This window comes from Rhinatrema bivittatum, chromosome 5, assembly GCF_901001135.1.
Source record: "Rhinatrema bivittatum chromosome 5, aRhiBiv1.1, whole genome shotgun sequence".
NCBI classification, from domain to species: Eukaryota; Metazoa; Chordata; class Amphibia; order Gymnophiona; family Rhinatrematidae; genus Rhinatrema; species Rhinatrema bivittatum.
Genome location: NC_042619.1, coordinates 245988878 through 246005516, shown reverse-complemented (window position 1 = coordinate 246005516; position 16639 = coordinate 245988878). Strand labels below are relative to the sequence as shown.

The 16639-nt window shown below is 42.2% G+C and overlaps 1 protein-coding gene across 4 annotated transcripts in view; it reads left to right on the top strand.

The window, feature by feature from the left end:
- The window catches only part of LOC115092620 (arylsulfatase H-like), an 87237-nt gene that overhangs the window by 27223 nt on the left and 43375 nt on the right, over positions 1–16639 (top strand). For 3 of the 4 annotated variants that reach the window (XM_029603691.1, XM_029603689.1, XM_029603690.1), the window contains exons 2-3: positions 12033–12151; positions 13246–13398. In XM_029603691.1, coding sequence (XP_029459551.1) covers positions 12126–12151; positions 13246–13398 — 179 coding nt within the window. In that variant the 5' untranslated portion in view covers positions 12033–12125. Of the gene's footprint in view, positions 1–10530; positions 10887–12032; positions 12152–13245; positions 13399–16639 lie in introns of those variants that run through there. The other variant, XM_029603688.1, reaches the window with a different exon arrangement.

The following is a 16639-nucleotide window of genomic DNA, read 5'->3' as shown; positions in this document are numbered from 1 at the left end:
GTGGCAGGCTGTTGGGGAGTATATTCCATTAGCGGCCAAAAAGAGGAAGTGGCCATCAGCAGATTCTATCCCTCTGGCAGCTGAAGAGAGAGGCCCAAGCCTGTATCTGTGTGTTTGGCTGGGTGGGGGGTGTATGTGTAACTGCCTGTGTGTGGGTGGATGAGAGGCTGTGTGTGTGGAGGGTGGTTTGAGAGCCTGTGTGTGAGTGGGTGGCTAGGTGAGAGCCTAAGTATATGTGTGCTGACAGTTGCCAAATTAAGAGATCATCATCCACCGGTATTGCAGCCCCTTCATTGGCTGCAGATACAATAGCGATTTAAGTTTAAGATCTTGTTACCGTTCTATTACACGTTGAGTGTCAAATAGCCCAATTTATGTCAGCGCATTCCTAAAAATGTATAGCCAAACTAAAGCACTAAAGGGCAGGTTTTAAAAGGCCTGCGCATAAATCCTGGGCCGCGCGAGCGTCGTGCAAATTTTCAAAGGAGCCCAGCCACGCGCGTAAACCCCGGAACGCGCACAAGTGCCGGGCTTCTTCAAAGGGGCAGGCCGGGGGCCGTGCTCTGGGTGGGGCGGGGCAGGACGCAGGTCCCGGGGAAGAACACGCCGGCAGACAGCCGGCGCGCGTAAATTGCTTCTACTCCCAAGGAGCAGCAAATAATGAAAAAAAAATCAGGCAAGCTAGGTTAGTTTTAGGGGGGGGGAAGATAGGGGAAGGAAGGTTAGGCAGGGGGGTTAGGGAAGTTCCCTCTCAGTTCGCTTCTTAATTGGAGCGGACTGGAAGGGAACTGGGGAAGAACCGATTGCGTCGCCAGGCGGAGTTTGCATAAATTTACCCCTCTTGCGCGCGCCGCCCACTCATACACGCGCGGACTATAAAATCCGGCACGCATGTGCGTGCGGCCAACAGATTTTATAACATGCGCACACCAGCACGTGCATGTTATAAAATCGGCGCGTCTGTGTTATAAAATCTACCCCTAAGGTTCACTATACGTAAATGTTTTGTATTCCTTTCACCACGACAAGTGCGATTGGCTGAAACACATGCAAGGACTTTTAGGGTTGCAGGTCCACAGCCCTGGAAGCTCTTACCGGATAATCTGAGGGCAGAACCATGTAGGAAGGGTCTTAAAACTACTTTTCAGGCACATATCTGGCATTGAAGATGGAAAGACGTCTGCATTTCAAGAGTTTGAACCCTATCAGTCCACTTTTCTAAGCAGTCTCTGCAGATATAATAATGAGATTATGGATTTGGATCTGATACTTGATTTAAATGCCTCTCTAAGGTTCAGGTGGTGATGGATACCTGGAGGAGAGGAGGAGCAGGGGTGATATGATACAGACCTTCAGATACTTGAAAGGTTTTAATGATCCATTGTTGTCAACAAACCTTGTCCATTGGAAACAATTTAGTAGGACTAGGGGTCATTTATTTATTTATTTTATTTATTTAAAACTTTTCTGTACCGACGCACAAGGGGTTGCACAATTGTGCAACCCCTTGTGCGCGCCGACCCTGGATTTTATAACATGCGCGTGGCTGCGCGCACATGTTATAAAATCGGGCATAGATTTGTTCACGCTGGGTTGCACGAACAAATCTATGCCCGCGCGCAGGTGTTAAATCTGCCCCTGTGGATCCCTAAAAGGCTAGAGGATGGGAATAAATTAAAAAGCTTGGGGATAACCTGCACGAAGCAGCAGTTACTACCTTGGGAAGCTCGCTGAGCAGACTGGATGGACCATTTTGGTCTTTTTCTGCCGTCATTACTATGTTACTATGTAAATAAGAATTTTTTTTTTTAGGTGTGTTTGCATTGTATATTTATATATGACTATGAATGTATTGGCAAGTTAGAAATTCTTTTTAAATAAAACAAAATGTAAGTACACATCCTTATCCTGTCAGGGATAGGCTGAGCCAGTCCTGGTTTGAATGGTTACAAGTACAAGTTAATAGATGCAATGGGGAAAACCCATGACTGGCTCTGCCCATGCCTGCTGATCAGGAGTTACCTGATGCAAATATTTGTAGATTTGCATTTCTAATCAAATAACTTGGTGGTTCAGAGACTAAAATTGAATGGTAAGAGTCTAAAAATGTTCATAAAAAGTCAGCACAAGTACAGTGAAATCTGAATTTTTAAAAATCTGCCAAAAAAAATCAAACCAGAGTCAAAGCTGACTTTGATTATCCAAGTAAAGCAAATACTCGGATCTAATTACTTACCTATCCAAAGTCATGTGTAAAGCAACTAATAATTCAGGTACAGTAGGTAGGTCACTGCCCCAGAGAGCTTACAATCTAAGAGCCTGATTTATTAAGGCTTTTCTCCCATTCTGTGTCGATGTGAAAAATGCTTAGTAAATGAGGCCCTAAGTTGGTATTTGAGGCAATGGAGGGTAAAGTGACTTGCCCAGGATAAAAATAGGTCCATACTCAGTACCAGCCTGGGCTAGCAAAATTAGCCAGATTAATTTATCCAGCTAATTTTGGAGGTATATTCAATAGTGCAGCCACACTATTAAATATAGATGGCTAAAAGTTCAGCAGATAACTTTATCTGGCTAACATTAAGACAGGTCTATGGGACAACCAAATCAGACTTACTCTGAATATCAGCTAAATCAGCTTGTCCCAGCTACACCCCCAGAACGCCTCTAACGTATCCGACTAAATTAAAGCCGTCTAGCTCGTGAGTTATCTGTCTAAATGCTTCTGAATATGGACCTCAAAAGGAATAGCAAGGGGGAGAAGCAAGATTTGAACCCATGGATTTCAGCCTCCCTCTCTAATCACCATCCGACTCCAATCCAACCCTTTGCAGCTCCAAATCTTGACAGAAACCGAACCATATCATAAAAGTAGACATGTGACTGGATGTTTAGCAAATTCGGTGGGGGAGATGTGGAAAAGTACAGAGAGGATTTTCTCTCTGTTGGGCCGATACAGAAAACTTCGTGGGAGAGCAGGCTCTCCTGGGCGCGCGATCCAGTAAATACATTTATGTAATTGAGGGCCTGCGGTAAAAGGAGGAGCTAGGGACACTAGCGCGTCCCTCGCTCCTCCTTTTTGACAGAAGTGGCAGCTGTCAGCAGGTTTGACAACCAACGCTCAATTTTTCTGGTGTCTGTTCTCGAGCCTGCTGACAGCCACGGGGTTGGAAAACGGACGCCAACATAATTGAGCATCCGTCTTGCAGGCCGCGGGCAGATTTTTAATTTTATTTTTAAAAATTAGTTTTTACTTTTGGGGCCTCCAACAATATTGATATAATATTAAGTCGGATGGTGTACAGAAAAGCAGTTTTTTCTGCTTTTCTGTACACTTTCCCAGTGCTGGTCGAAATTAACGTCTGCCTTGGGGCAGGCATTAATTTCTGAAAGTAAAATGTGCGGCTTCGCTGCACATTTTGCTTTCTGTATCGTGTGGGAATGACTAATAGGCCCATCAACATGCATTTGCATGTTGCGGGCGCTATTAGTTTCGGGGGGATGGCAGCGCTTTTTCGATGCGCTATAACTCCTTACTGTATAAGGGGTAAAAATAGCGCGTCTCAAACACATGGCCAAATGCAGGCTAACAGTGCGCTCCACCGGAGCACACTGTACTGTATCGACCTGAAAGTGTCTTAGTTTGCTTCAATTGATGTTTTGCTCCTAGAGCGAAACCAGACTCTTCAGCTTGGCCCTGGTTCCACTTGTCTTTAAAATTAGCTGACTTGCCATCTTCTAATGCTCATAGGATTATAACGAGATTTGCTTCATGGCTAGCATATCAAAGTGACAGAATATGCGGCTATAAAACTTGTCATTGGAGGTTTTCTCTGTTGTGCCATTGTCATACTGCTGGTCTGCCTATTTTTCTGTGATTATTGAGCAAATGAATTGTACTCTTTAAAGATTTGTAGCCGTGCTACTGACTTTTTTTGGGAATCTGGACAAGCATTTGGTGCAGTGGATGGTACTCGAGCAATCCTCCATTGTCCCCTTCCTAAGGGGTTGCTTTCTTTACGTGGGAACAGCTTTCACCTTACATGAACCCAGACCCTGAAATAAGTGGTGGTTCCATTTGGTCAGTAGTTAGAGCACGTGAGAAACTCCAGGCCACAGGCATCTACACTGAAACAAGTCCAACAGCGAGCAGCACATGAACTTATCTTTTGCCACAACCAGCAAAGTTCATTATCACTGACCCAGCTCCCCTTACTGAATTCTGAGACTAGGGAGAAAATTAGTTCCATCAATTGGTTTCTTCAGGAGCAGTTACTACAAAGCTCTGAGCAGACAGGAAAACACCCAATGGACAAAGATCCACTGCTCATCTGGAATGCCCTCCCACTGCAAGGCTAATACTTTATATTCAAAATGCTGTCACTGATAACCTCATCACTTCTTAAAGGCACATAATCTTTTTCCAACCCCTTCTGCATGCTAAGGTGGAGGTCAAGGATTGGTAGAGGTTAAGAATCTCAGATTTGGGACCAGGGTTACAGATTAATGCCTCCATTATGTGAAATTTGCAGGTGCTCAAACAAAATACACGGGTTTAAATCTTCATGGGATATAGCTGAATATTCCTGGAACTGGCATAAATATTTGAAATACAAGGGAAAAAATGCTGCAGACTGAATATAATCAAATATTCATTTATGTGTCTCCCATTAACCCTGTTTTTTTCACCCTGATTACAAATCCTGCCTTCCTCTCTCTCCTAGAAAACTTCCGCTTCTCTCTGAGTTTCCTGTTTTACCTCCTGCTGGTGGGTAATGCCCCCACTGCTCTCCTCCACCACTTTCCTCTGCCCCCACACAGTTTTTTGCGAATTGAAAAGAACTTGTCCACAGCAATATTCTTATGTCTGGATCTCCTCAGAAAGATCCTCTCTCACCACTCTGTCAACTGACAGGTACTGGATGGGAGCCTGCTGATATCCTCCATTTGCAGGCAGGGAAGACAAGCAATAGCAATGGTATATTTAAATCTATGCTACAGTATCCCTGGCATTGTAGGAAATGCCCTTGTTAGTGGCAGTCACTGCATTAATATCAGAATTAGCCCAACTATGACATTTCATCATTCTTTTTATTGTGCAAGAAGTGGTTCTAGCAATTTTATTCTGCTCCTTTCGGCTTTCAGCTCAATCAGCCATTGGCCTTCACTCTGCTACAGCAACAAGAGCCTACATTCAGAACTAACCATGATTTTTTTTCCCCTATTCTTATATCCTCCTCCAAACGTACTTAGCTCAGCCATGGCAGCGACAGGCCAGACGTCACAGAGCAGGGGCTCCCTATGGAACATGGAAATGTGGACACTAGGCGTAGTCATAAGAGTGAAGGCCAGAAATCCCTTCCCAGAGGCTGTAAATGCAGCCTCCACATCATCCCCAACCCGGGCCAGCCCGGAGGGCAGAGCCACTGGACTGGCCCTGATGTTTCTACATTCTGTCTGAAAGCATTCCACATTAATAATAAGAAGAAGAAGAAGAAGAAGAATCTGCCTTTCCTGACACTTCAAAACAGATTGCATTCGGGTTCTGTGGATATTTCCCTATTCCTAGAGGGCTCATAAATTCAGCACGTGGTTTCAAAACACACAAGCTAGTTTTTTGTTTTTTTTTTAACTCCTGATGCAATAAGCTAATGATATTCTAATGCATGGGTAGTTTAAAAAATGAGCACAAACCAATAATTGTGCACAAAGAAAAGGCTTAGCACACAGCAAAACATGATTTATATGTATAACTCATTTTTTAATGGCAGAAAACATGGTTTAGGTGAACAAATCATGTGAAAGGGTGATTTAGCTGCACAAAAAATGCTTCCTGTACAGAAAGCTTTTTTTACTCATATATCCTACTTTATGCATGGAAAACATGATTTGTGTATGAAATGAGTTATGCACACAAAAAAATGTTTTTAGCACAGAATGCATTTTTTTGTGTGCATAAGTCATATTTTGCATGGTTGTAATAGATTACTTCTGTTTGCATACAGTGCCCTTTTATATGCCCGCTTAATACATCTAGCTGGATACCCTCTTTCCTTAAACTTAAGTGTAAGAATCATAGCCGCATATGAAGAAACACATCTATATACTTTAATCGTATACGGTTTTATAAACGTTATATTGATGATCTGTTTTTCACTTGGGTTGGTGACAGGCAAGAGTTATCTGAGTTTGAAAACAATATTTGAATGGTTGTGATTTGAATTTAAAGTTTACTGTACAATCTAGTGATAAACAATTACCATTTTTAGATATCATGGTGAGTGTACATAATGGTAACATTTTGACCTCTGTTTACACTAAACCTACTGACAGGAATACTACTTTGCACTTTCAAAGTTTTCATCCGAAGAGATTGAGAGAAAGCATACCCATCAGTCAGTTCCTAAGATACCGGCGAATTTGCTCCACTGTTAAGGAGTATAAACAACACGCTATGATTCTTACACTTAAGTTTAAGGAAAGAGGGTATCCAGCTATATGTATTAAGCGGGCATATAAAAGGGCACTGTATGCGAACAGAAGTAATCTATTACAACCTAGTCCCCGCAACAAAGTTACAAGACCTATCTGTTCATTGCCATTCTCAACTAAATCACATCAAATTAAACAAAGCATTTTGAAACATTGGTATATAGTTCAATCATTGCCTGGCTTTGAAGAGCCAGCTATTTTGCAATGCGCCGCGGCGCGAGTATTAGATCCATACTAGCCAGACCACAAGCATTACGAGAACAGGATGATTGGGGACAGTTTAAATGTGGTAGGTGTTCTGTGTGCCAAAATGCCTGGGAGATTAAAACTTTTAAAGCCCCACATTGGAAGAATCCTTTCATTATAAGAGGGCATTTTACATGTGAGTCTAAAATGGTCATCTATGCTATCATCTGTCCGTGTGAACTTGTTTATATAGGATTCACTACGAGGAGTGTAAGACAGCGTATTGCTGAACATAAAAGTAGATTGAGAACCAATAAGATTGGGGCTCCATTAGTTTCTCATTGGGGTGAGGTTAACCATAGTATAGAGCATAATACGTTTTTTTGTAATCCAACAATGTCAGGTGCGACAACAGGGAGACGTCACCAATATTCTTAGGAGAATAGAACAAAAATATATATATCAGTGGGATACAATTCATCCCCGAGGTCTCAATGAGATGATAGAGTGGGAGGCATTTTATGGTATATAATAATCCAGTAATATAGATGGTTGTTATGAATGGTGCAGGCAGTATTTGGTTATGAATATTGGTAAAGTTCAATTTGAACGGGTGGAATTTATTATTAATAAGGGGGAACACTGTATGTAATCGGTATACATTTTGTGAGAAGTTTGGTAGATATTGTGAGAGGGATTGGTTTTTGCATGTCTAATATTGCCTGGTGAAGAAAGGAGAGAGATCTATTTTGATTGGAGGAGAAATGACGTTGTGCGTAGGAGGCACGTTGAGATGAGGGTGCATGTGATAGGATGGAGGAAATTTAAAACGTCGGTGTTTTTCGCGGTTAGGTAGTTGTTTTTTGGAAGGCTGCAAGCAGCATTGAAGCCGGTAAGGATGTGGCAAAGATTTGGAGACGCAGCTTAGACTTGAATTTTTGAGACCGGTAAGTGTAAGCGACAAGCATTTTAGAAGGTTAGTTTGGGAGTGGGTTAAGGTGGGATAAGGAGTTTAATGCCCCGGTTATTTATATTGCAGGAGTTTAAGACCAATGAGTCTCTTGAAGTGAAGAGGCATTTAAATATATGCTTGATATCTCTACAAATTTTTGTCATTGAGACGCACTTCAGATACTGGAGCGAAAAATTGTGAGATATATGCTAGCCATCTGTTATATATTGCAGGTGTATAAAAAAGAAAAAAACTTTTAGGATTTTGGTAAGAATTTATCTTGGCACTATTTAATGAATGGTTGGTGGTTTATAGAAGTGATTAACATTAAAATAAAGTGGTGATGAATAATTTAATGTTTTTCATTTAGTCCGAGGTTGTGTGGGGATCTTATGTACACCATTGAGAGGTGCATGATACAGTCCCGTGAAGACGCGATTTCAATTTCTGATAGATCATCATCGGGAGAAACACCAATAATTCAATGATGATATACTGAAAATTAATGATTACAGCATTCAAGAAGTAAATTGCTGAATATTATGAACATTAATATATTAATACCACAGTGTTTAATTTATTGAGTTTCCCTGAGGAAGCCTGACAACGCAGGCGTAACGAGAAATCTCGTCGGAGTATTGTAAATCATGTCAGTGGGTTTTGGTGAACATTGTTTGTTGAATAGGAGATACAATAGAAAATGTATGTATACATTTATACGAATACATATGTATTAAGGATTTTATGAATGAATGGTGTGAATGTAGTATGTGTGTAGGTTTAACAGTTAAGATATGTATGTACTGGTTGGATTTTAATCACTCATATATGCATAAGAGTCCAATATAAAGCTCGGACGTAGATACTGTATGCATTGATAATGTTGTATATATAATAAAAAATTTCTTTGGCATTCTACATTGCCTAGTTTCCTCTGGAATGTTGTTACATCTTTACAAGTTGTACAGTCTGGTGAATGGCAGCAAGACCCCCAATGTAGTTTATCAAGAGAATGGCAGCAACAAGACAGAGAGGTAGCAAAAGCCCAAGCAGGAACAGATTTAGGATTTTGCTGCTTCCTAGGTACTTTTGGTGCTTTCGCCCCTCCCCCCCCCCTTCTGTAAGGCGCTGTTTCAGGGCAGCAGAGGGTTGTTCTCTGTTGAATGAGATGCAGCAGAACTGGAAGGCAGCACATCTTAGCCAGACCTGCTGCTTTTAAATGTTTACAAAACAATTTAAGGAGAAGCCCTGGGAGTGAAAAAGACTGAAACCAATGGTAGAAAATTCACTCAGATAAACAATGCAGTAAGTGTTCAAATATAAGTATAGAAATTGAGAACAGACCTCATATACAAGGTACTCAGACTTCGCCATCAACATTGGTGTCTTGTGTTACAGTTGCTTGAGTGCCCATTGGTCCGGGGATAGAGTAACCATCAATGAGTCCCAGGTTTATGGTTGGTTTTTTTTTAAGAATTTGGTTTTTTTGCAAATAAAATCTTACTATTGAGAACAAAACACACAGATAACGTATGACTTATCTTGTAATTCCAGTTCAATTGAATCTGTTCCCAGGCTTGTTTAATGGGTTTTTTGGGGGGTTTTTTTTTTGCTTCACTTTGTTTACAGAGCTAAATAAAAACATTAAAATAAAAACAAGAATTTTCTTCCCTGGGCCCTCCACCACAGCGTCAGATCCCAGGGTCTCCTGCCATCTCCCGAGCCCCTCTACCCATCCCCATCCCCTTTCTGGCTCGGCTGACGTAGGACCTCCAAGGGTCCCTCTAACCCTCTCGGCCCCCACATACGTCTTTCGTGGGGTTATGCAGCAGAGGAAACGAGCATACCCAATCCCCAGTCGTCCTGCCTAGCCAGCATCTCATTAAAAAAGGCACTGGCTGGTCCTGAGACCAGCGCCAGTGTTTGACATCTAACAAAATGTCACCGGCCTCAGGACCAGCTATGCCATTTTCAATAGGGCAGAAGCTGCTGGGGACAGTACTTGCCCTTTCCTTTCCTGAAGACTCCCAGGAAAGGGGTAAGTGGGGGTCGGAGAGGTACCCACCCTGGCTTATTTTTGGGAAGTGGTGGGGGGCAGAGGGGCCTTGGGAGGTAGCCAGATAGGCACCAGCCGTAGCTTATTGGTGGAGTGTGGGCAGGAGGACTGGGGAGGCTCTGGGAGACCCCAAGACCTGAGTCAGCAACAAGATGAAGGAGGGGCTTGAAGAGGCTTCTTTTTTTATTTTTTTATCTTTTTCAGATTGACTCAAAAATACCCTAAACGTTTTTGGTAAGTCTGTTTTTGGTTTATTTCATTTGTAGCAAACTGAATATAGATTTTTTTTTCATTTTGAAATACCATTCATTGTAAAATGAATGCACATCCCTCCAAAACAGCAAAAATTACACCCCCAATCCCCCATGCCTCTCTAAACTCCTCTACCCTCAATTAGAAGTCGCTTCTCCCTTTTCTGGGTTACTGCTGATTCCCAGTCACTCCTGCCCCACTGGTTCTCAGTTCGAAAATGGTGCCATTTTCAAAATGAGATCTGGTGAGAAAAGAGTAACTACTAGTTTCTTTTTGTTGGGTTTTTTTTTCAGGTTTTTAAATTTTTATTTCTGTTCAGTAAATGAAACAAACCAAAATACAAATAAAACAAACACTTGAAATGAAAAAATGAAACAAAATAAAAAAATTCCCTGCATATCTTATTATCAACAGATTCAATTTATGCTAGAGGCACAGTATCTCCTTACAGAAAACATACCAAGGGCATTTATCAGTTTAGTAGAGATATGCAGACAAAACAATTCATTTCATCTCATTTTCCTTTTTCCTTGTTGTTTTTTCATATTTCATGTCTGTGATTTTTTTTCTTTTTCTTTTTTTTTTTTTTTAGTGTGCACTGCACTATGTACCAATGATGAACACTTACAAATTTACTGTGCACTATTTAAAAATAGTACACACACTAAAAGATGGCAGCCAGTCCCACACCCACAATTAAACCTACCCCCAGACTTGACCTCAAATGTGCCCAGCCCCTCAATTCCCCTCCCCCTGCAGCTTACACAAGCCTCTAGGTCCAAAGGAGGCACATGCGATCGCCAATCACTCCTTTCTCACCCGTGCTATAATCCAAAATGATGTTGACAGATACAAGGCTGGCACTATTTAGGAGCACTGCAGTAACAACTGGAGATTGCTTCCGCCTCTTTTGGGCCACAACGTTTGGATAAGCTGCGAAAGAAGGGGGTAAGTCCAAGAGGGGTAAAAGGATTAAGTTGGAGGGGTAATTAGCAGGGAAACAGGAATGTCTGCTATCTTTTAGTGTGCACTATTTGTAACTGGAGAAATGACAGAAAAATGAAATTTGGTTCATTTTTCTGTCATTTTGTTCACAAAAGAAAATTTCATAGGAAATTCATTGACATAGGAAATTCTTTGACATTTCTTATGCCATTTAAAATGACAGCACATCCCTGTAGTTTACTAGATGACTTTTTGGCGTGGCGTTGGCGCCAGCAGTCTTCCAGTGACTCATAGACAAATTGTTGTGGAGAATAGAAGGAGTAGTTTGTATCTTGATATTTTGATGGGCCACTCACACCAGAAACATTGCTCAAAGATGAGGGAAATCCTGACGTGGGTAAAATATGTGGCTCTGAAAGCCAATAGGGATAAGTATGAATTTGGGGCCAAAGAAATTGAATAACTGGGGCATTTGATCTCCTTTGCCTCACTTTTCCGAATCCTTTACTCTGGCCCTGAATATTTAGGGGCCGATATTCAAAAACCATTTAGCTGGATAACTGAAAAGTTAGCCATCTAAATGGCTTAACCATGATGTTAAATGACTTATCCAGCTAAGTGTTTTAGCCGGATAACACTTTATCAGGTTAGGATTTAGCTGGACAGGTCTGGGGCATTCCTGGAAGGAGCGGAGTTAGCAGGTTAACTGGCCATAGTTTAGGGAGGTCTAAAATTAGCCAGATATGCCTGTCTGGCTAACTTTTAAGATAGCTGGGTATATTCAATGGCGCTGCTGTACCACTGAATGTCCCAGTTAACTAGCCAGGCAGCATCTGAATATTGGCCGCTCATATTTCAGTAGATTAGTGGAAAACCTACAATAAAAATACTTTACAATAACCTCAAAACAAACCCAATAATAACTATGATGGATTAGTGTCAATTCAGCCATTAGCCTAGGGGAACACTTACCATTTCATAAACCATAGGTATTGTTCACAACTTCACTGTGTATACAAGAGCAATTTTAGTGGTGATGTGCAGATATTTTTACCTAATAGTGGTTTTCATGTGTTGTCTGAGATTTTTTTAAATTCTAGTCTCAACAAGTTTGCATTTTTTTTTATATTTACTTGTCTCTGTTTTAAGGTCCACTAACACTTGTGTCAGCAAATTCCTCTTTGCTTGAACAGAACTTTAACCCAGTAAATCATCGATCAGGACCCTGGAGGAGGGGAAGTCATGGGAAGTCTGCTGATAAGTTATTGGTAAGGAAATAAAAAATAATCAATGTTCAAACAAAGAAAAAAAAAACAACTTCAATGGTACACAGCAGAATCTTTCAATGCAAGATCATGGTCATGAAATAAAAGTCAACAAAAGGGGGGTGGGACAACCGAAAACCAACCCACAAGAAAAACGGTGAGCGGATAAGTTATCTGACTAAAATTAGCCAGATAATTTGACACAGATATTCAGTGGGACACGTCTCCCACTGAATATACTGGCTTAAGGTAATCCAGGAACCTTTACCTGGACAGCCTTTAAACCTAACCAGCTATGTTTGAATATGATTGGTTAGGTCTAAATTTATCCAGGTATGTAGACCCAGATAACTTTAGCCTTAACTGGCAATATTCAAATTTTGTAGCCAGTTAAATGGTGAAAAAACTTTTAAAAATCTATGCAGGCTTGCAGGCCCGATCCCCCTACCACCAACTGACTCCTGAAACTCCCTCCCCCAAAACCCCTCGAAAGATTACAAAAATATTACGAGCCTTTTAGCCTAAGGAGCCTCTCCATCCCTTCTTCAAATTCAGGAAATATATCCAGCCTACAGGCCCCTTTCTCATGCCCACCCTTCCTGCCCTAACTGGCATCCCCACAAAACTCCCCAGAGATATTCTACATGTTAAGGGATACAAAAAAATCACCCAGAAGTACAGAAATGTGAACAATTTCCTTTTTGGCCACCATCAGTTGTAATAAACATAGTGGGGCAGATTTTAAAACCTGCGCCAGGGTGCAGATTTGTTCGCGCAACTCGGCGCGAACAAATCTACGCCCGATTTTATAACGTGCGTGCGCCTCCGCGCGCATGTTATAAAATCCAGGGTCGGTGCACGCAAGGGGGTGCACACTTGTGCAACTTGTGCGCGCGGAGCGGTCTTGGAGGGAACTTTCCTTCCGCCCCCCCGCCCTACTTAGAACCCCCCCTTACCTATGCAAGATAGGCTTGGCGTGCGCAGGGGCAGCTTTTCGGGGCTTACGCGCGTAACCCTTTGAAAATCTGCTCCTATTTCTACCATAACAAGAACTTGGAAACATAATTGTATCTTTTGTTTTTCTGAACTGTTTGCAGGAATCTTCCAGCCCTGCTGCTCGTTTTCCCCTTGCTTTGGAGACCATGTGAATCCCAAAGAGCGGCAGGTGATTACAGGCCCAATATTTTGCTGATATTGGCGGATGACCTTGGTATTGGGGATGTAGGCTGCTATGGCAATGAGACAATAAGGTAAAAGTATTCTATATAATGAGTATTTATAAGCAACCATGAGGGGGTGTATAGGAAACTCCTTCAAACCTCCTTAAGAGACCGGCCACAACTATCTTGCCCGGTCTTCCTTAAGGATCAGCCTTGCAAGGGATTCTGGGAGAAGGGAGGCTCCCTTCACCGTACTTTAAGGCATCAGGGCCTAGAAGGGTTAGAGAGCCCTTGGGAAATAGTCAGGAAGTCAGAGTACTTCCAGATGACTTATGTTTGATGTTTTGGAGCTTCAAGGAAGGACTTTCTGAGGTAGGCTGCCTTTAGAAGTTGTTTAATTTTTCTGTTTTTGTAAACAAAATTGTATATAAGAAAATAGCCAGAGTGTGCCTGATTTATCCCACTAGCTGTTTCCCAAGCCATGACTGCCCAAGTTACCACATATGGTGGCAGCAGTGGGACCTCTTGCCTAAACAGGAAACACAGTTAGAAGCCCACAGCCACAGGAGCAGAAAAAAAAAAATAACCCCTACAGAATTTTTGTAAATCTTTTTCCTGGGCCTCATGGTTCCACTTATCCAGCCTAAGTTACAGAAATCCAAGGGGCTAGTCCTTCCTGAAGAGTCCGCGTTCAAACAGCAAATAAGGGCCAGACAGGCCACTAGGGTTTTTTTTTGTTTTTCTTTATTCTCCTTCCCCTAGAGAGAGATATAGTATGGAAGATGGAACAGGAGATCCAGATCCTTGCTACAGAGCAGCAGCATCTTCAGAACACCCTACAAATTCAAATTGACCAGCAGCAGGCACTGCCAGAACAAGTTATACAGGAAAACACAGTGCTAACTCAGATAGCAAAAGCCATACAAACCGCTGTGACCACATCACCTCTCTTGTCACTGGTAATACTTAAGATGACCCCAGGAGAAGACTCTGACTGTTTCCTGAAAACGTTTGAACATACAACTCAAATTTTGGAGTACCTATCTGGGGAATCTATGCACCAGGAGTAGCCTTCCAAACCACCAATCCAGAAGGAAGGGCCACCTACACTGCGCGTACACATCCCGCAAAGAAACCTGAGATCTGCTAATAACGCTCTACTAACTGTCCCCTCTGTCAAAACAGCACGCCTCACGCAAGTAAGGGAAAGAGCCCTATCACTGGCTGGCCCCGTGCTATGGAACACTATGCCACTCAAAATAAGGCTGCAGAGAAATTTGAAAATATCCAAAACCAATCTGAAAACCTGGCTCTTTAAACAAGCTTTTTATAAAGAGAAGGAGAAAAACAGTTGATAAGGATGCACCAAACTAGAAGTTGTTACTTGTAACCTACAAATGCATATTAATGTTAAATTCAAGCCGCCTGATATGTTCCCAACAGACAAGCTTAACTTACACACACAGTTTTATTGTAATGAATTGTTACCATATTATGATGGCACATGATTAATTTGTAATCTATAACACTCATTTTCATTATCGTGCCTTGCTGTAAACCGTTGTGATGGTTATCTAACTTAACGACGGTATAGAAGATTTTTTAAATAAAATAAATAAATAAAAAGTCAAGGCAACCATTCTAGAGAGAGAGGGACTTACCCCAGAAGCCTACCAACAGCAATTTTGGTGAGGAGTTCTTCAAACTGGGGAAACCCCACGGAATCTGTTCCACAAACTTAAAGATGTCACTTGGAAGTGGCTGCATCCAGAAGGAAAGACCAGGGTAGAGTTAGCCAAGCAGTTTTGCTGGAACAGCTCCTAGACAGTCTAGAACAACATATGTGGCAGTGGGTCTGCAGACACCCAAATCTTATGCTTGAAAAGGTGATGGAAGTAGCAGAAGCCTATTACAAGGCTGAGACCATGCCTGAGATGCTACGCTCCCCAGAGAAGCCAGTCAGCCCGGGTAGAGATGACGCATGAATCTGGCAAGTCTATTTATCTCAACCTCAAACCTCAGCCAGGCTGCCATGTTCCAGCTATGGAAAAAGGGCCATTTTGCCAGAGACCATCTCTGCAGGGAAGATGAGCCAATAGATGTTAAATTTATGGGCCCGCATTATTGTAATTTTGTGGATGTATCCAACCAGGAAGTATCTGTGTTTGTGATTCCGGTGGAGTTAGAGGCCTCTGCAACCCAGGCATTAGTGGACTTGGGGAGTGTGAAAATGCTCAGTTGAAGAGACTTAGTGAAGGGATCCAGATCAACTACAGGAAAACCCTGACCCTGGCGTGGATCAACGCGAGCCAAGTACAGCTGAAGTTCCCAGTTGCCAGGACCAAATAGAAGTGGGAATTCTTCCTTGGCTTCCCTACCCTGTAGTGAGTGATAGGACGAGACTGCCTTATTTTAAAAATCTGTGGAGCCAGCTCATGTTGGGTTCACCTCAGGCTGCCAAAGAACTGACATTTCCAGATCTCTTCCCCTTAGAAGAACCAGATCTGTATCATAAAGACTAAGATTCCTAAATCCCAGAGTCAACACTGACGGGAAACATACAGTTATGCTGCTAATTTAGAGGCAACTGAGGTGAATGAGTCAGGGGAAGTATAGCAACCCACCCAGAATGACATACTTAGTCCCTTTGAATGGGAAAAGGGGGGGTGATCCAGGAAGCTTCAGATGGACCAAGAGGGAGGATGAGTCCTTTAACAGGGCCCAGGAGCATATACAGAGTGTGGATGGAAAGCTAGTCCCTGAAGTGCAGGTTACAGACCCTATTCCACTTTATTTTGTAATGAAAAGGGATTTATTTTACTGAGTCACAAAGGGAAGCGTGGAGGGGGAATTACTAGAACAACTCCTGGTTCCCAAACCGTATTGCCAGAAGGTCATGCAATTAGCACAGAACCACTTTCTAGAGGGGTCACATGGGGAAGGAAAAGACCAGAGAGAAAATAGTGGAAGAGTTTTATTGGCTGGGCCTACATAAACTGGTCCAGTTGTATTCCGTGTTTTGCCCTACCTGACAATAGATGGGTGGCACCTCTCATACCAATGCCCTTCATTGAGACCCCTTTTGAAAGGGTGGGCATGGACCTAGTGGGGCCATTAGAATGATCTACTTGAGGAAATAAGTACATCCACATCATTCTTGACTAAGCCACAAGATATCCAGAGGCAATACCATTATGGAATATAAAGACCCCAAAGGTGGCGACCGATCTAATGAAAGGTTTTTTTTTTCACATCTTGGGCTGCCCAAGTCAATCCTGATGAATCAGGAGACCCCGTTCGTGTCCAACATAATGAAACAGCTCTGCACCTT